Raw genomic sequence first — 20,154 nt, 5'->3', positions numbered from 1 at the left:
AAATGTTCTATCTTGATTGAGATGGGGATGATGTGAGTGTATGTGTTTATCAAAATTCTACATTTTAAATGGGTGCATTTTACTGTGTATATTTAGTGTAATAAATAAATAATAAAAACCACAGTAGGGATGTCATCTCCTATGTGTCTGACACCCACCACCTCTAGGCTTCACTCTATTAAGCTTATATGAGGGCAGGTTAAAGTTAGTTCTTTATAAGCTTGTTTCCCCAGCTGGACTTTGAGATCATTGTAATTAATACCCTTTGGAGTTTCTGCCCAACTCATAATTTTTCCCTCTCCTCTGGGAACTGCTGGTCCTCCAGCCATGTTTGTACCACATGTGCCACTTACTCCCACCCCTACCCACCTCTCTTCAGAGTTGATTGCAGCTGAGGTGGACATGGGACAATTCTTTGCCCTGAGTTTGGATTTTTGTACTGACTCTCATAAACAGTAGGAAAAAGAATAAATCATATAGGTCAATGGCAATATTTTAGAGGGAACTTCTGCTGTGGAGGTTCCTGTGGCTGACTTGGCTCAAACATTTTTGAGGCAAGGTCATCCAAAACATTCCTGGATATCACAAAACACCTCAGCAGCATTCACAAAGCTGATTTCTGACACTTGCAACCCTAAAGTAACTCCACATGTTTGAAATCATGTCTGCCTTGTTCTCCATTGTCTCCTAATGCCTGGCTCAAGAAGTGTTCAAAAGTACTTGTATGTGTCCTCAAAGAAGCATTTAAAGGCATTTTATTTTATATCAAAAGCTAAGGATGTTTTATTCTTCCTTTGAATAAATTTAACTTACTACATTAATGAAGATATGTGCTTGAAGGTAGATCAGAGGTTCCCAAACTTGTTTGTGCCGTAGACCCTATGCCATGTTTTTCGGTTTTTGGGTAGACCCCCTACTTATCTGATATTGATTTTTTTGTAAATTTCTAACTGTAGTGAAGTTTAGTGTTAAAATTTAATAAAAAATAATGTACTTACTTTTCTCCGGCATTCTCAAACAAAATAACACTGATTCACTATAATTTGTATGATAAACTACCAGTTTATATTTTTTTAAATATTTTCTCAGCACTTTCCTATTCAAGATTCAGGAAACGAATGAACGTATTTTTCTCACATTCATATTTATAGAGTGACGAATTGAACAAGTCGGTGCAAGTTCGCGAAGCTTTGAGACAAAAATTGGCAAGAATGTTTACTGCGCGTATGCTTGTAACAAGATGATACTGGTATATCATTATGTGCAGGTTTTTATCCTACAACTTACACAATTTTATAAACATATATAATAAATTTTTTACTTCATAGGTACTTTTATAAATAATTTATATGTTTTTATATTATAAGATAATATGATGTAAGTAAATAGGTACTATCAGTGTATGTTGAGATCCACTATCGTGGACCCCCATTTTCATTTCATGGACCCCCCAATTTTTTTTTCGCTGACGTAGACCCCTTGCAGGTTGTCATAGACCCCTGGGGGTCAATATAGACCACTTTGGGAATCACTGAGGTAGATTTTTCTTGAGTTTATTAATACTATGCTACCTGTTTTTTGTGTGTGTTGTTTTTTAAATATATATTTATTGATTTTTTTTACAGAGAGGAAGGGAGAGAGATAGTTAGAAGCATCGATCAGCCACCTCCTGCACACCCCCCACTGGGGATGTGCCCACAGCAAAGGTACATGCCCTTGACTGGAATTGAACCCTGGACTCTTCAGTCCGCAGGCCGACGCTCTATCCACTGAGCCAAACTAGTTAGGGCTATGGGTTGTATTTTTGTTTTTTTAAAATATGCTTTTATTGATTGTTAGAGAGAAAGGGAGAGGGATAGAGAGATAGAAACATCAATGAGAGAAACATCATCGATTGGCTGCACAGCTTCCACTAGAGATCAAGCCTGCAACCTGGGCATATACCCTGACCAGGAACAGAAACAATTACCTCTTTGTTCATGGATCGACGCTCAACCACTGAGCCAAACTGCCCTCTCCTGTAGGCCTGGTCCCACCCAACTGCCCTCCCTTGCAGGTCTGGGTTTCCCCAACTGCCCACCCTGCAGGCCTGGTCGCCCCCAACTACCCTCCCTTGCCAGCCTTCTTGTGGCGGCCATTTTGTGTCCACATGGGGGCAGCCATCTTATGTGTTGGAGTGATGGTCAATTTGCATATTACCTCTTTATTATCTATAGGATTTAGGGTGGTAGAAAGCCTGGTTTCAACTGGAGTTTGTGCAAGCCATCGAGCACTGATTCGTTGCTGAATGTACTGAGGTGGAGTTATCTCATATGAATTTAGTCTTTTCATTAATTCAAAATCCAATCATTCAGATAGGAGTAGGAATTGAAGGTTGGTACTATGGAAAGGGAGCACAATCCAGAATCAGATCTTACAACTGTCCCTTAATCTCTCTGTACTTCAAAAACATGGAAATCTCTTTCATGAGACTGCTATAAAGATTAAATTATATAATGGTGGTAAAGCACAAAGCACATAGTATATTCTCAGTATATTTGAAAACTACATATGGGTACCCTCTGTGTACCAGCCACATTGCAAGCGTTATAAAAACAACAACTGTATACAATAATGCATGGACCTTGTTCTTTATGCTCTGACAATTTATACTGATCATTTCTTGTTCTTGTCAAACTCAAATTCAGGTCCTTTTGACCCAAAGTCAGAGCTCATAACATTTTGCTTCACTAGTTGCCTTAACTGTTTATCAACATGAATAATGGGCATTTAGTCATTTGTCTATATGGAGTGGTCTCTTTAGGTGGTCCTCGGTCCTAAGGGATCCCAGTGAAGGGTGCACAGATCTTCTGAGAAACGGCTGCTGACCTGGAAATAGACCAGCTGCAGCTTCTAACACCAGGATAAAAAATCTCCTTGGCTCCCACAGTTTTGAGCAAGAAGAACTTATAGAGATTCAAAGCAGAGTGAGAGTGAAGCTAGTTTTGAAAAGCAAATCCTTTTCTAAAGACTTTTGCAAATGTGATCAGAAACCAAGGAGAACCCCTATATGAGCTCTTATAACCTTAGGCAGTTGTTTCAATACATCTTCTCCATCTGAGAGACTCAGAATGGTGGAATTAAATAAGTCAAACTTGTAACAGTGTAGTTTTAAATATCATATTTTAAGTAAGTAAAAAACAACAACAACACCTCTCATTTTTAACAGATCATGCAAACAAGAATACAAGACACAAAATGCCAGCTTGTACAGGCATTCCATTTGCTACGCAGATTACAGTTTAGCATCACATTTTAAAACATAAGTCACCACCAGATTGCAACATAAACATCAAGTAAAACTGTATGTTACCATGCCTTTGCTAGTTTTTACTTGAGAGACATGACTCTAAAAGAACATGACCACTTTGGGACAAACACAGCAGACCTCACAAATAGACACTGTCCCTTCAAAGTATCACCTTCAGTGGCCACAGACACATTCTATGTTGGCTGTTCCTGCTCACAACATATTCTTTTGAGAACTGCTGAGAATTGCTACCACTCTCAGGAACTGTGTGTGTGTGTGTGTGTGTGTGTGTGTGTGTGTGTGAGAGAGAGAGAGAGAGACAGAGAGAGAGAGAGAGAGAGAGAAATTTTTGCTTTGGGGAGAAAATGTTTATGATGAGCTGAAACCCCACAGGGTTTCATTCTAGCTCTCTCAAATAACTAGTTCTGTGATCTTGGGCAACTTATTTCACCATACTGCATCTCACTTTGCTTCGCTCATTACACCACCCTCCTGTTGTGGGGTGTGATGGGGATTTAGTTAGATAAACCTGGCATAACACTTAAGAAATATGGCTTTCTTCTCTTATTCCATTTAAAAAAAAAATTTTAATGTGAAACCATTAATATTTTATTTTTCTCTTTCTTTTGTAGGCAGCTTTTATCATGTTTTTAAAAAATAGCTAAAAGGAATTTGGGGTTGAAAATGATGGGTGTGCGAGCTGCCTAATTTCCTATCAATTCTGAGACGTGTGAATGAGAAATAATGAGGCAGAATTTCTAGGGCAGTTCAGACATTAGTTCTGGAAAAAGCTGTAAAAGAGGCTCAGAAGAGAGGTATTCTGAGAAGTGACAGTCACAGTGCAATACCTGCTATGCCTCTCTCAAGGTGACCCCCGGAAAGGGACAGCATCTATCTGCATGTGTGTGCAGTCATATAGACCCATTCCAGGCAGGCTCTAGAGTTCAACTCTCCAGTGGAACTCTACCCACGAGTCCCTTCAACGGCCAATTAACTCAAGCCTGGAAGCTTGAATTACAAGGAGAGTCTGAGGCTCCCACATTTCTCTGAGGAGCAGGCGTACTCATCCAGATTCCATTCTCTTGGAAATACTCTGCTTTGTCCTCAAAGTTACATTCTCTGCTGACCACTGCCATCTGCAGTTCTTCCAATGGTGCCTAAGAACTTTCCAGATGACCCGGCCCTTAAGACTATTCGTTTGACTCCAGAAAGCCCAGGTACCTGGCAACTCGCAGGCCTTCGCCCTCCATTTTCCTCAGGGTCATCCTAAGTGTCACTTTGCTGCATCCCCTTCTATCCTCCCTTAGGAGCGAATGTGCAGGATTTTCTTGAATGTCTTCTTGAAGTTCTCATTGCACAAAGGGTAGATGAGGGGGTTCAGTGTGGAGTTGATGTAGCCCAGCCAGATGGTGAACATGTGCACATGTTCGTTGCAACAGCTCTTGCAGAAGGCAATGACCATGAAGAAGATAAAGTAAGGAATCCAGCAAAGGATGAAGGCCGCCATGATAAAACCCAATTGTTTGGCAGCCTTCCGTTCTCGGTTCAGTTGCAACCCAGACATATACTGCCTTGAATGAGAGCGGAGCCTCTTCCAAGTGAACTTGATATAATCAAGGCGTGTGCTGGACTCACTTGGCGGTTTGCCTTTCCTTGATGCTGATTCTGTAGGGAGGTCTGAGTCTGCTAGAGAGAAGGACTGGCTATCACCTAGGGTCTGGTCCTCTGACACCTCACTGGCCCCATGCATGGTCAGGCTCTGCTCATCTATCTCAAGCTGGCTCTGGCTCTGGTTGATGGCCGTGTAGTCCCTGCCACTCCCCTCTTCCTCTGTCTGTGTTTGCACAATATTAAGCGGGAAGCAGTGACGTTTGTCCACTTGTTCATCCTCCTCTTGGCTGCAGACACTTGAGGATTTCTTCTCATTTAGATCTTGAGACTTCAAGACAGGGCCACCACCAGCAACTTTCTGTTTCCTTTTCAGAACCTCCCAGGGAGACTTCTTCTTTGGTTTCATTGCTGCTATCTTGGGGTTCTCTGGCGTGGGCTTAATTTCAGAGAAAGAAGGGAGGGATCCATTCCTGAGCTCCCGGTGCTTACAGTGCTGCTGTACAGCCTTGTAGATTTTGGCATAGAACCAGAGCATGAGCAAGGTAGGCAGGTAGAAGTTAATGATAGCAGTCATGACCTTGAACCAGGTGACATCATAGAAGCCTGTCTCACATTTGTCTTTCTGGGGCCCTGAGTAAGGCCAGCCCAGAATGGGAATAATCCAGAGGAAGGAGAGAAACCAGGCTCCCAAGATAGTGGCCAATGCTCGGGTCTTGGTGCGATACCTCAGGTATCTGAGGGGCTGCTGGACAGAGCGGTAGCGATCAATGCACAAGATGAAGACGCTGAAAATGGACGCTGTGCTGGCCACATAGTCCATGGAAAGCCAAAAGAGGCAGAGAGGCTGGCCCAGAGACCACCTGAAGAGGTAGATGATGTTCATTGGCATGACAACAGCTCCCACAATCAGGTCCGCCACTGAGAGGCTAATGATGTACAGGTTCCCCACAGTGTGTAGCTTCCGCTCGCTCCGCACAGCCCACAGGACCAGCAGGTTGAGCCCCACTGTGACCAAGGAGATGGTGCTCAGGACTACCACTAGGGGCATCAGTTGGTTGTTGGCCATGGTGGTCTTGTTCCCTTCACACATCTTATCTTCTAAGATGCTGGAGGAACTGGGAGAGTCATTGGCAAAAGAGCAACCTCCAGTTATGGCTCACTCCCTGGGAGGAAAGACACAAGGCTAAGGTTAGATTCTTGGTGATCAACAGTCACTTAGTACCATTCATCACATTGATCAAACTGGGGTTGTATGTGGTCAGGGGCAGCAGACACTGCTGGTTACCTAAAACCTATACCCTCTCCTTCCTTAGTCCCTTCCTTCCTTCCTTCCTTCCTTCCTTCCTTCCTTCCTTCCTTCCTTCCTTCCTTAATTTAATGACAATTTATTTAATACCTGGCATTGGTCCTGGCATACAGCAGTGAACAAAACAAAAATCTCTGCTCTCAAGTTGCTTATAGTCTAGTGAGGGAGTTGGGCAAAAACAAGGGAAAGTTTGTGTAAGTCCCATGTGGCATGTGTTCTGGAAAGGTGGGCTGCATTATGATTAGTCCAAGCTGAATATCGGGCTCTAGTTCCTCATTGCCAGGGGCTGGTCTAGGGGTTGGCATGAGACACAACTGTGACCAAGGAAGTAGATGGGAAAGTCTCTGGACAAAGGTGGGGTTCTGGAAAGTGCTTCCTCTCCAAAAAATGAGCAAAACAAGGAAAATCGTTGTTTCCCACTTGCTGCCTTTTTCCTAACAGGAAGTGATGCTTGGGGCTACAGAGATCGTCTTGGGGCCACCAGGGAAATGCTAAGAAAACCACTGAGACGCCAACCCAGAAAGTCCTACTGTCACTGAGTTGTTGAACAGAACCTGAATCTTCTTCCTCCACACTGGTTATCATGGGAAATAATTAAATGGCTTTGCTTAATTAACTATTATGGGAGTTTTCACTGGCAACTAAAAGCACCTTAATCAATAGGGGGGAGGTTGCAAGGGTATACGCAGCATGGAATAAATTGAGCCCACCTCCTTGGATGAATGGTTCTCAAATTGGGAGAGGGTTATTATTTGAGAAAGCATATTTCTGATTATTTTACTTTTATATTTTATCGCATAAAACTATGCATGCATTACTAGTTTATGCTGAGAACAGGCTGTATGTTGTTATTGGTGATCCTCAGTCAGGGTGGGAAGCAGAAGTAGGTATTAAAACTTCCAGATTTTTATATTCATCAAAAAGTGATATGAGTTTAAAGAAAACTGAGAAACATTAACAGAGATCATAAATCTCTCAATAATTTAGGGGGGAAAAACACCTAGTTTTTCATTAAGGTGAAACTAGATAAATCTCTGCATATAAGGCGAAATCCATATTTTTTAAAGATTAAAACCACGACCCCAAGGCATTTGGTCCTGGCGGAAGGAACCCATTGAGTTATTTTGTTGGAAAAGTACCTCTTGGGTGACACTGATTTTTGCTCCAGCTCTGCTGCTAATTTTCTTGAGTGATGTCTCAGCCTACTTTTTCTCGTTGGTCAAATGTAGAAAGCTGGGGTAGGTCTCCCTTTTAGAGTCTTGCTTTAGGTATTTTTCCATATTATTTCCTGAGTGTGCCTCCTCTGACCCCTTCAACAGCATCACCTTCTGCCCCTGTGACCCAGTCCTGCCCTCTGCTCCTGTGACTCTATGCTATCAACCTCAGAAGCCTTATCCACTCACCCCCACCCCATTCACCCCAGCCATCACCTCTTTGGGGACAGCTCCCAAATCTACAGCTTCACCCTGTATCTTTCTCCACTCCTACAGACAATACTCAACCTACATATTGGAGCTTCAGCTTCAGCTCTGACCATGTCAAAACCCCTTGGAATTGTCCACAGTCTCCCCAGGAAGAAGGAACGAAGGCGGAGGCGGGGTCATCTAAGGGTTTTATTGTTTTGATTGGAAAAAAGCAGGAAGCTTCCTAAAACACTGCCAAAAACAGATCGCTGAGCCGAAAGGAAACTCTCACCAGTAAATATCTGGTGGATGAAAATAACTTTGTATTCCCAACACAGAATCCCCGCCTACCGAAGTGACTCATTTCTCTCTTTCCCTCATTGCCTGGAGGAAATTTCTCTCTTTCTCATTTCTCTCTTTGAGTCATTGCACACAGGGGAATCAGTGTGTTTTGTTTTGTTTTGCATTGTGCATAAACTATCATTCAATAATTACATTTAATAGAAAATGATTTGTTTCTATATAAATATATTTCCTTTTTTTGCTTAAAAAAGAAAAGGTGTTATGATTGAATTGAGATCACAGAACTAAAAATTAGTATTAAGTGTTTGGTTTGGGGTGAAATCTACTAACTCTGCAACTTTGAGATGAATCAAAGAATAAGTTGGATGGATAACTGGTTAAAAGGATGGGTGAACAAACATATGTTAAGCAAAAAGAGCAAAATGTTAATTTATAACCTGGGTAGTGGGTATATGGGTGTTCACTGTATAATGCTTCCGACTTTTCTATTTTATTGATAATTTTCATAATAAAATGTTGGAAAAATTAATACAGTATAAGTTTATCTTCTTCACCTATCACCATGAGCTCGGCTTTTTTTTTTTTTTTTTTAAATCCTCACCTGTGGATATTTTTTCTATTGACGTTATAGGGAGAGAGAAAAAGAGAGGGAGAGAGGTGAGAGAAACACATCAATTGGTTGCCTTCCACACACTCTCTGACCAGGGCAGGGATCGAACCTGCAACCAAGGCATATGCCCTTGACAGGAAATTAATTAAACCCATGACCCTTGGGTCCATGAGCTGGTGTTCTAACAACTGAGCAAAACTGGACAGGGCATAAATCTGATCTTTATCATGTTTTCTCCTTATATCTTGGACATGTTATTTTTTTTTGCATAAAAGTAAAAGATCAATAAATAGCTATTAAATGAATAAATAGAGAATGAGCAGCAGGACTATCTGAAATACCTGAGTTCAGAATTTATTCACCCAACAGATATTTACCGGTGAAAGTTTCCTTTCAGCTCAGTGATCTGTTTCAGGACCAAGCAAATCCACTTTTGTCCTAAGCCACGGGATTCTGAGGAAGATTCCTGGAAAGGCAACTGCAGTTCCCACACTGCATCACAGGGCATTTGGGGCCACCCCTCCTGAGAAACGCTGAGGGGATGGAGGGAGAAGAGGAGGAAGCTTGAGGGAACATGTGACCCCAGTACCGAGCCTGGAAAAACAGGCCCCACAGGGCAGGCAGCCAAGAGAACAATAAGAGTGGCCACATCAGGACCAACTGAGTAATATGCAGGGCCCAGTGCAAATGAAAAATTAAAATACTATTAAGAATTTTAAGACAGAGACAGCAGAACATTAAACCAAACATAGGAATCCTGAGCTCAGGGCCTGTCCGGGTCAACGACCGATTAAGTCATTTTTAGTCTCTCTCCCTCTCACCCAATCTCTGAACAGACCCCTCTCAGTGAGGTAACTAACGTTATGGCACTCTGGCACAGTGTGGGAGGTATCTGAGGGCACTGATCCTCATTTCACCTCATGCCACCAGGAGGCCACACTCCCCTCAGCTGTCTGGACCCCATTGGGTTCTGAGGTGCGCTTCTGGGGTCAAGGCCAAACCTTCAGCGGTGGTGCTGGTTGGCAAGAGGATGTGCGCTGAGGAGAGAAATGACAGCTAGAGGCGGCACTTTGGACAGGACATTTTGAGAAGAAAGGTGGGAGCCAGTAGGGCGGTTCTTTATAGCGTTGTGCCCATAGTGAAGCAGGTGATGGAAGGAGGGCGCTCTCACCCTCTCACCCAGGCTCTGCCTCTTGACGGGCTGTGTGGAGTGTGAGTAAACAGCCAGGCCTCCAATTCCTCCGCTGAATTGTAGGGGAAAACATGATGCCTTCCCTCCCTGGGCTGCGGAAGATCACTGGAGACCCGAGGGTGGGGAAGCTCTGCTAACCCCCAGGGGACGTTGACTTGGTGACAAGCAGAAATGGATCCTTTTTCTCTCAGAGACTTCTGTGTACAAGCAAGGCAACTGGTTCATTCCAAAACCATTAGCTCCAGTAGAGCTCTTATTAGAGCGATCACCACCAACAAACAGTCTAGTCCCGTGGTCGGCAAACTGCGGCTAGCAAGCCACATGCAGCTCTTTGGCCCCTTGACTGTGGCTCTTCCACAAAATACCACGGCCTGGGCAAGTCTATTTTGAAGAAATGGCGTTAGAAGAAATTTAAGTTTAAAAAATTTGGCTCTCAAAAGAAATTTCAATCGTGGTACCGTTGGTATTTGGCTCTGTTGATTAATGAGTTTGCCGATCACTGGGCTAGTCCAATCAGGCCCCATTTCATCAATGCTGGTCCACAGATGGCTTGGAACTCATTTGGGTGGCAGACCAGGGCAGCAGTTAAGCACCAGGTGCTTTATAAACCAGCAAACCTCTGCTCTAATCCTCTTTCTGCCCCAATTAGCAGATATTGGGGCAGAAAGATATTTAGCAGTTCAAGATACTTCACCAAGACTCAGTTTTCCTCACCTTCAAAACGGGGGTAAAGCAAGCACTTAGTACAAGGCCTAACATGCAGGAAGTGCTAAATTAATAGTAGCTCGATTTTTTCTTTCTTTTCTTGGTGAGTGACACAGAGAGCCCACAGCCAGCCCAGTCTGGCTCCGTGGAATCATCCTTGACCTTTCCCTGTTTTTCATTATGGTAGAAAATGCTAATAGTCTTCTAATATCAGGTTTTTCAACACTGGAGAATAGACTTCTGCTTTTAACAGAAGAGCCTACATTCCCAGGTAGCTGGAGATTACTATATGACTAAGCATGTAGTTTGCAACTCTCTCAAAGCAACCTTAAAGGGAGGATGTGTCCTTTCCTTTGGCCCTTCTTTCTCCTGGCTCATTTGAATGCTGACAGGATGCATAGAGCTTAAGCAGCCATCTTGGGACCATGATGAAGAGCCATGAAAATGTGAAAGGTAAAGTTGTAATTTGGGGGGGAAAAAAGTTGAGGTCTCTGATGATAATGGGGCTGCCCTACCAGCCAGGACTCTTCAATTCTGGGTTAGAGTTTTCTATCACACACAGCCAACAGAATCCTAACGGAGACACCGCCCTGATACACTTTAAGAACTTTTGTCAATCAGCTTGAAAAAGAAAGACAAAAGATAAACAGCATCAAAAATTAAATTAAAAACTCTAGAATTCAACGGGGAGAAGTGTGTTGACTGAGGTAAGACCAGACCAGGTGGCAGGACAGAGGAGGAAGAAATAGCCTCTTCCATGTTACGGTGTCCAGAAGGACATCAGAGATGGGGTGATGTGTGAGCTGGGCTTTGAAGGATGAATAGAAGTTCACCAGGAGGAAGGAAAAGGAACCTAAGGCTGAGTAGAAGAAAGGTGAAAGTACAGAGTTGGGTTCAATGACTTAGGAATCATGGTCAGTAACTGGAGTATAGAATGATGAGCCTTGAAAGGCATGTTGGGGCCAAGATGTAAGGAAGCTCTTCTCTACCTTCTCTACCTTTGCCTGTGCTGTTTCCCCTGCCTGGAGCATCCTTTTGCCTTGAAGCTCTTAGTTGCTCCTCTTTCTGTGTTCCCACAACATAGTGCTCTTTATATCACCTGCCTTCTCATTCTTCCTTTAGCTGAGTCTCCCTAATTAAAAAGGGAGCAACTCTCTAGGGGATGGAGTGTGTCCATTACTTCTGTTTCCGATGTGTGACACCCATAACAATCAAGGCCACATCTCTGTGATGACAGGGGCCACACCTTTTCACTTACTGCTGTTTTCCCGCACTGGCACCAGGCTGGCGCATGATGGATACTCTAGAGATGTTTCCTGGATGAGTTCTGAGGAAATGAGACACAAATGGATAAAAAAAAACACAGGGAGAAGGACCTAAGTGCAGAAGGTGTGGGCATATACACTGAGTGGCCAGATTATTATGATCTCTGAACACATAATAGTCTGGCCACTCAGCAATGTGTGTGTGTGTGTGTGTGTGTGTGTGTGTATGTATGTGTGTGTGTGTGTGTGTGTGTGTGTGTGTGTATATATATATATATATTGGGTCGGCAGCTAAGTAATTGCGAGTTTCACACATATATGGCTTCAGTTGAATTTTTAGGTTTGCAGACGTAGTAAAATGTAAAACACATTTTGTTATTTGATAGTTGGCTATTCAGCTGTTAATCAGTAAAAAAAGTTTTTTGACCTGTTTTGTAGTTTTCGTTTGGCGTTCGTTGAAAAATGGAAAATCAAAAGGAACATTTTCGTCATATTTTGCTTTTTTATTTCCGCAAAGGGAAAACGCATCGCAAGCTCATAAAAAGTTATGTGCTGTTTATGGTGACGAAGCCTTAAAAGAACGGCAGTGTCAAAATTGGTTTGCCAAATTTCGTTCTGGTGATTTTTCACTCAAAGATGAAAGACGCTCTGGTCGTCCAGTTGAAGTTGATGACGCCCTAATCAAAGCAATAATCAATTCGGACTGTCACAGTACAACACGTGAGATTGCAGAGAAGCTTCATGTATCACATACATGCATTGAAAATCACTTAAAACAACTTGGTTATGTTCAAAAACTCGATACATGGGTTCCTCACGAACTGAAAGAATCACAGTTAACGCAACGCATTAGCAGCTGCGATTTGCTAAAGAAACGTAATGAAAATGATCCATTTTTAAAACGACTGATAACTGGTGATGAAAAATGGGTTGTTTACAACAATATCAAGCGGAAAAGATCGTGGAGCAGGCCAGGTGAACCAACTCAAACAACATCAAAAGCTGATATTCATCAAAAGAAGGTTTTGTTATCAGTTTGGTGGGATTACAAAGAAATTGTCTACTTTGAACTCTTACCACCCAACCGAACGATCAATTCTGATGTCTACATTGAACAACTAACGAAATTAAACAATGCAGTTGAAGAAAAGCGGCCCGAATTGACAAATCGAAAAGGTGTTGTATTCCATCATGACAATGCAAGGCCACACACATCTTTGGTCACTCGGCAAAAATTAATGGAGCTTGGTTGGGATGTTTTGCCACATCCACCATATAGTCCTGACCTTGCACCATCTGATTACTTTTTGTTTCGATCTTTACAAAACTCCTTGAATGGTAAAAATTTCAATAATGATGATGATGTCAAATCGTACCTGATTCAGTTTTTTGCTAATAAAAACCAGAAGTTTTTTGAACGTGGGATTATGATGCTGCCTGAAAGATGGCAAAAGGTCATTGATCAAAATGGGCAATACATTACAGAATAAAGTTATTTAGTTCCATGAAAAAATTGTCTTTGATTTTCTTTAAAAAATCCGCAATTACTTAGTTGCCGACCCAATAGTGGCCTGGTGCATGAATTCATGCATGGGTGGGGTCTGGCCAACCTGGCCAGGGGGAGGGGACATGGGTGGTTGGCTGGCCTGCCTGCTGGTTGAACTCCTGGTCGAGGGGACAACTTGCATATTGGCCTTTTATTATATAGGATATACACTTAGTGGCCAGATTATTATGCATTAAGAAATCATAATAATCTGGCCATTCACTGTATTTTTTGTTTAAACCAACAAAAAATTTGAGATAACATTTATCCTATTGATGAATATTGATACCTTTCAGCTAATTTTCCTATTTTTTTTTCCTGGAAATTTGATTAGTAGAAATTTTTCTCATGGTATTCCAAAACATGAATATGGATTTAAGCATAAAGATGCTCACTGCAACATTATTGATGATAAAACATAATCTAACATTTGGGAGCTAAGTCTATTATGGGATAGCTTCAGAATAGAATATTATGCAGTTATTGATAATCACATTTGTGGAGCTCCAATAATAATATGGGAAAATGCTTATGATGAGATTAAATTTACAACAGACATAATTTGTACAGAATATTGTCAATTATATTAACTAACAGGATTAGAGCAATGGTGAGTCCCTGTTATATGATGTTAACACTGGTCTCCTCTAGCTAGTGATGTTTATTATATTTGGTACTTCCCAAGATTTTTAACAAGGAGAACGTCTTGGTTTTATAATAGGGAAAATCAGAACTAATTGCACTCATTTTAAAAAACAAACAAAAAATGGGTTTATTCCATTGGGGGGAAAAATCTTTTAAAAAGAAATGCCTTCCACATTCTTAGCACATCTTTTATTTTATTTAGTAAAACGTGAGAGTTTGGGATTCCATCCTTAATATATTCTAAACTGCCTTATCCACCAATTCCCATTCCAAACTGCTATCCCCTCTGCCACATTTGCTTTGGTTAGTCACGTTTGGTAGGCACAGGGCTGAGCTCCAGGTCTGTCACTCAACCACCTTTATATATTCTGTTCAAGTAAGTCAGAACGTTCATTTCTTTGCTCTAACTCTGAGAAAAATGCATCATGCATGAGTGTGTCCCCGATTCTGCATATTCTCATTGAGCCTGGTCAGAACATAATTTCCATAAAACATCCAGGATTATCAATGCCACTGGCTGTGGTGCAGGGAGCAGACTACAAATTTCAAAATCCCACTAGGAGTCCAAGTGCTGCAGGATTTGGACTTGGAATCTAGGGTGGTACTGGGTTAAGAGATACCCTCCACATAAGATGCAAAAGGTCTTTGTGGGCAGGCAGTAGCCCCAAGGGCCTTTTCAGGGGATGGAGACACATATTCAAATATCTACAGGGGGAAAAGTTACTACAGGGGGACTGGGTGTGGAGCAAGAGGGAGTGGTGGGAACGGGGCAACCGTGAGGGTATAATCTTTGCCTGAAGGGTACAGCTGCCACTCAGATGCCACCAGATGCTATTAGCCCAGATCTGCTTATTTTTAAAAATGAAGAATAAGAGCTGGATTTTTCACATAAAATATTTGAGTTTTTAAATGTTGTTGATTATTCAATTGTTTCATTTGTTTTCAGGAACACTTGAACACCGGTCAAGAAAGAATAAATTTTGCTGACATGACCTGTAAGCCCCGAGCTAGAAAAGTCAAGCTAGTTTACTGACACCCAGAATGTTGAGAATGATGTAATGACTTTGGAGTAGGCACTTTCTGGGATATCTGATCAGCTCACAACAAACTTCCTTCTCTGAGAACCTTCATCCACACAGGGGTGGGGCCTGGCAGCCACAGGTATCACATAACCCTGACCCCTGGGTTGTCATCTGACCCCATCCGGGCCAATCAGTCCAATTCTCTCTTCTGGAAAACTGGAATTGGGATTGTATGCAGTCAAGACAGTTGGTCTCCTGAACGACAGTGATGGGGAAGTGGGGGCTGACTGCCACGGCGGGGGGGGGCGGGGGCGGGCGGGGGCGGGCGGCGCAGGGGGCGGGGGCGCGTTGCTCATCTCCGGGCATGCCAAAGTGGAGGGAAGGATGGAAGAAGACAGCACACAAATGCAATGATCACGTGCTGGAATAAATAATATCTTCATGCACAAAGATGAATTTAGACTTCTACCTCACCCCATACACAAAAATTAACTCAAAATTGATGTCAGCCCTACATGTAAGAGCTAAACCTTCTAAACTCTTAAAAGAAATCATAGGAGAAAAGCTTTGTGACCCTGAGTTAGGCAAAGACTTCTTAGGCACAATACCAAAATCACAATCAATAAAGAAAAAAAAGTTGTTAAGTTGGACTTCATCAACATTAAAATGTTTGTGCTTCAGCAGGCACCTCTAAAAAAAGGGGAAAATTACAGAATGGCTGAGAATATTTATCATATACTTGATATATCTGAGATGTCCAGAATATATAAAGAACTCTTCCAACTCAATAATAAGACAGATAACCCAACTAAAAAATGGACACCGGCCTAGCCCATGTTGCTCAGGGCACGTGCCCAAGTTGTAGGCTCAATCTCCAGTAGAGGGCGTGCAGGAGGCAGCTGATCAATGATTCTCTTCATTGATGTTTCTATCTCTCGCTCCTTTTCCCTTCCTCTCTGAAATAAAAGAATAATAATAATAATAATAATAATAATAATGTTTAACAAACTGACACCAGATTTGAATAGACATTTCACCAAAGAAGATACAGGAATGGTTCAAAAGCTCAAGAAAAGATGCTCCCTATAATAACTTACCAGGGAAATGCAAAATCAAAACCACTTTATACCCACTAAGATGGCTGTAATTTAAAAAGACAGGTAACATGTGTTAAAGAGGATGTGGAGAAGTTAGAGCCCTCATATACTGCTTGAAGGAATATAAAATGGTACAGCCACTGTGGAAATGTCCGGCAGTTCCTCAAACAGTCAAACATAGTTATCACATGATTTCATACCCAGCAATTTCAAGTTTTTGATCACATGTACCTTCTTGTTTTTTGTAAAGGGAGCACAATGACTCCTGATTGAACCATCAGGAGCGGAAGGTTGAAAATGGCTTAGCTACATCAACTCTTTTCTCCTGTACCTCTATGATCTCTCATTTCATAATTTGGTTTAAGCATTTGGGAGGTTGGATTTGTTAGATTATCTGCTCTTCCCATCCTGCATCCATGGTGTGATAGGTGGGATTTTTTAAAAGTAGGCACAGGAAAAGGGAGCCGAATGGCAAACAAAACAAGTACATAAAGCCCAGCTCTGCTATCTCTTACCATCTGGCCTTAAAAAGCAATGAATAAAAAGAAAGTAGCCTGGCTGGTGTGGCTCAGTTGTTGAACATGGACTTATAAACTAGGAGGTCATGGTTAAATTCCCAGTCAGGGCACATGCCCGGGATTGCAGGATCAATCGCCAGTAGGAGGCATGCAGGAGGGAGCTGATCAATGATTCTTTCTTATCCATGTTGTTTCTATCTTTCCCTCCCGCTCCCTTCCTCTCTGAAATCAATAAAAACATTTTTTTTTTAAAAGAGAAAAGTAATATCTCAAAGATTTTCCGTATACCAGCATTGATTCATATAATCCTTACAGTGCTGATGACTTAACAATGAAAGAATAACTTCTGGCCCTATTTTAAAGATGTGGAAAACAGGGGTGTCTGGAGTTTATAGTGAACTTGGGTTACAGGGTCCCTATCTGGGTGCCCTGCACTAAGAGTGAATGAAGATCAAGTTTTATTTAAAGGCCCAAATGACACTGCCTTCTAAGACATTTGAATGAGTTTCGGATCCTCACCTCCTTGTCCTTCACCTGCCTCCTTTTTACTATGGTAAGAAAGAGAGGGAAGGCAACAAAACACTTCAAAAAAAGATTTCATGGAATTGGAAATATGAATATCTGCACTACATTAGCCCAGGTCACAGTGAACAACACAGCAGGCTCAGCACACACCCACATATTATTTTAGGGCACAATGAATAATGTTTTCTTTCTTGTTCCAAGTCCTTGGAGACAGCGTTGTGGAAGGCACTTTCAAAGACCAAAGTCATCTAGGCTGGTCTCTTCTTGAGAGAGAAAAAAAAAAATTACTTGTGATATTGAAGTAAATAAAAGAGCTGGCAGAGAGAAAGGAGAGGCAGATGTGATGTTTTCAAGAGAAAGCTCCAAGGTAATTAGGAGTTTCTTTAAGGTCTCTGTCTCCTTCACTCAAGTGACTCCTTGTGTCTGACTGTACCCCGCCACGCAAGTTGCAGGCCTGGGGCTCCTCAGCGCCACCTGCTGGTCAAGACTTTTTGCTGGTTCTGGGGCCAGACTTGTCTCTAGACAGGAAGAAGTATGTATGTACAGGGGCACAGATGAATGTAAAATCAATCTGGCTGCCAGTTCCATTGTGAAATCCATCCATCCAACCATCCATCCATCCATCCATCCATCCATCCATCCACCCATCCACCCATCCATCCCCCATCTATCCATTCATTCTTCCTTATTCCCATCAGTTCATCCAAAAGATCTTTTTAAAAAAGATGTTAATGATAGGTAAAGGACAGACATAATTCTTGCCCTCATGAAGTTTACAGCCTATAGTGGGGGTTCTTAATCTTGGCTGCCTGGAGAGCCTTTAAAACATTCTGAGACATCTGCTTCAGAGAAGGAGTAAAGGTGCGTTTCCCTACTCGTTTGCTAAATACAAATAAAAACCCTGGACATTAGCTGAAACCGGTTTGGCTCAGTGGATAGAGTATCGGCCTGTGGACTGAAAGGTCCCAGGTTCGATTCCGGTCAGGGGCATGTACCTTGGTTGCGGGCACATTCTCAGTAGAGGGTGTGCAAGAGGCAGCTGATCGATGTTTCTCTCTTAGATGTTTCTAACTCTCTATTCCTCTCTCTTCCTCTCTGTAAAAAAAATCAATAAAATATATATATATTTTAAAAAGCAACAAAAAACCCTGGACATTATGTTTAAAACAAACACAAGATGACTCTGAAAGGTAGAGAGACAAAGGCAGCCCAGATAGAGACCCTGTAACCCAAAGAATGACCCAGTGATGAGTTCCCTGGGTTTTTGTGTGGCAGCATATATCTGAGACCCTCAGCTGAAGAAACTGGCTATTCAGAAACTCTGTGCCCATGAACACAGACAGAGGACCAGGAAAGGAGCAGCCGAGCAAAAAGAAAACTTCCTGACAATAACTACCCCCTGCAGCCAAACACCACAGAAAACACTGGAGCCCTGTTCCCATCCTAGCCAGCGAAGGCCAAGTGGGGAGCCAAGATCCCCCCTTGTCAGGCTGCAACAAGGTGACCCAGCACCCCTGCTGGGATGTTCCCTGGTCCTCAGTAGGGATCTGGGACTTCCATCCCCATCAGGTGGGGACAAACACTGCCCCCTCTCCCCCATCATGTCAATGGAGGCCACACTGGGGAGCAGTAAGGAGACACATTTTACAGCAAGGGATTTGTCCCTGGAAACCTAGTGAGGAGAAAGAACTCTGCCCCCTCCTGCCCCCGCCGCTCCCATCACAGAAGCCGAGCGGGGAACCTGGATTTCTACTCCCGCTTACGTGAGAGGCATCAGTACAACCTCTCTCCACTGCCCTCCGACACCTCTGCCACAGCAGTGTCACATACAGCAGATAAAACAGAAGACTTCAATGTGACTCAGAGTCTTATAACACAATACCTAAAATGTCTGCATTTCAGTTGAAAATTACTTGACATATCAAAAATGGGAAGATTTCATATGGAATTTTTTAAAAAGCGACCAGTGGATACCATTGCCAAGCTGATAAAGAAGTCAGAATTATCTGACACATATTTTAAAGTAATCATCATTAAAATGCTTCAATATGCAAATGAAATACATGAAAGCAATAGAAAATCTCAGCAAAGAAACAAAGGGTGAAAAGGAGAACCAAATGGAAATTTTAGAACTGAACAATCTTAAAACTGAAATATTAACTCAATGGTTGGGCATGATAGCAGGATGGAGGGAACAGAGGAAAGAATCAGTGAAGTGAAAGACAGAACAAGAGAAATTAGAACAATAGAAATTACCCAATCTGAACATCAGAGGGGAAAGAGACTGAAGAAAAAGAAGGAGGAGGAGTAGGAGGAGGAGTGGGAGGAGGAGGAGGAGGAGGAGGGGGAGGAGGAGGAGGAGGAGAAGGAGAAGAAGAGCAGAGTCCCAGGGACATGTGGGACCATAACAAAATATCTAATAATCATGTAATCATTTTGGAAGTAGACAAAGAAAAAGACTAAAGGTAGTTGAAGAAATAAGGCCTGAAAACTTCCTAAGTTTGGAAGAAATATAAGTCTACAGAATCAAGAAGCTGAGTGAATCTCAAGCAGCCCCTTCAAAACCCATACCAAGACACATAATAATTAAACTTCTGAAAACTAAAGACAAAGAAAAAAATCTTGAAAGCAGCCAGAGAAGAACAATACCTTCCTGATAATGACAACAGATTTCTCATCCAAAAACATGGAGATGAGAAGGAAGTGACAGTTTTTTTCATATGCCGAAAGAAAAGAATTGTCAACTCAGAGTCTTATCCTCAATGACACTACCCTTAAGAAATGAAAGGAAATCAATATATTCTCAAACAAATAACTTGTACAGGCTTGACATGCTGAAAACTACAAAATGCTGAGGAAAGAAATAAAAGGATCTAAATAAATGGAGAGATACATGGTGTTCATGGGTTAGGAAACTCAGCATAGAAAAACGTCATTTCTGCTTTGCCCAGTAGTCAAAGCATCAGCCAGCAGAATGGAAGGTCAAAGGTTCAATTCCAGGTCAAGGACATGTATCTGGGTTGCATATTTAATCCCTGCCCCTGGATGGGATGTGTCTCTTTTCTCCCTCTCTCTCTCTCTCTCTCTCTCCCTCTCTCTCTCTCTCTCTCTCCCTCT

General features: G+C 42.2%; 1 protein-coding gene across 2 annotated transcripts in view; it reads right to left on the bottom strand.

Annotated features, from left to right (window-relative positions):
- Positions 1-3,088: 3,088 nt before the first annotated feature.
- Positions 3,089-20,154, bottom strand: part of HRH1 (histamine receptor H1) — a 69,836-nt gene continuing 52,770 nt past the window's right edge. The window contains exons 3-4 of one of the 2 annotated variants that reach the window (XM_084902606.1): positions 11,678-11,746; positions 3,089-6,063 (exon numbers count right to left, since the gene is read on the bottom strand). In XM_084902606.1, the coding sequence (XP_084758732.1) occupies positions 4,593-5,990 (1,398 nt within the window). In that variant the 5' untranslated portion in view covers positions 5,991-6,063; positions 11,678-11,746 and the 3' untranslated portion in view covers positions 3,089-4,592. The remainder of the gene's footprint in view (positions 6,064-11,677; positions 11,747-20,154) is intronic. The other variant, XM_084902605.1, reaches the window with a different exon arrangement.

This window comes from Pipistrellus hanaki, assembly GCF_964339955.1.
Source record: "Pipistrellus hanaki genome assembly, chromosome: 13".
NCBI classification, from domain to species: Eukaryota; Metazoa; Chordata; class Mammalia; order Chiroptera; family Vespertilionidae; genus Pipistrellus; species Pipistrellus hanaki.
This window is presented reverse-complemented; position numbering and strand designations above follow the sequence as displayed.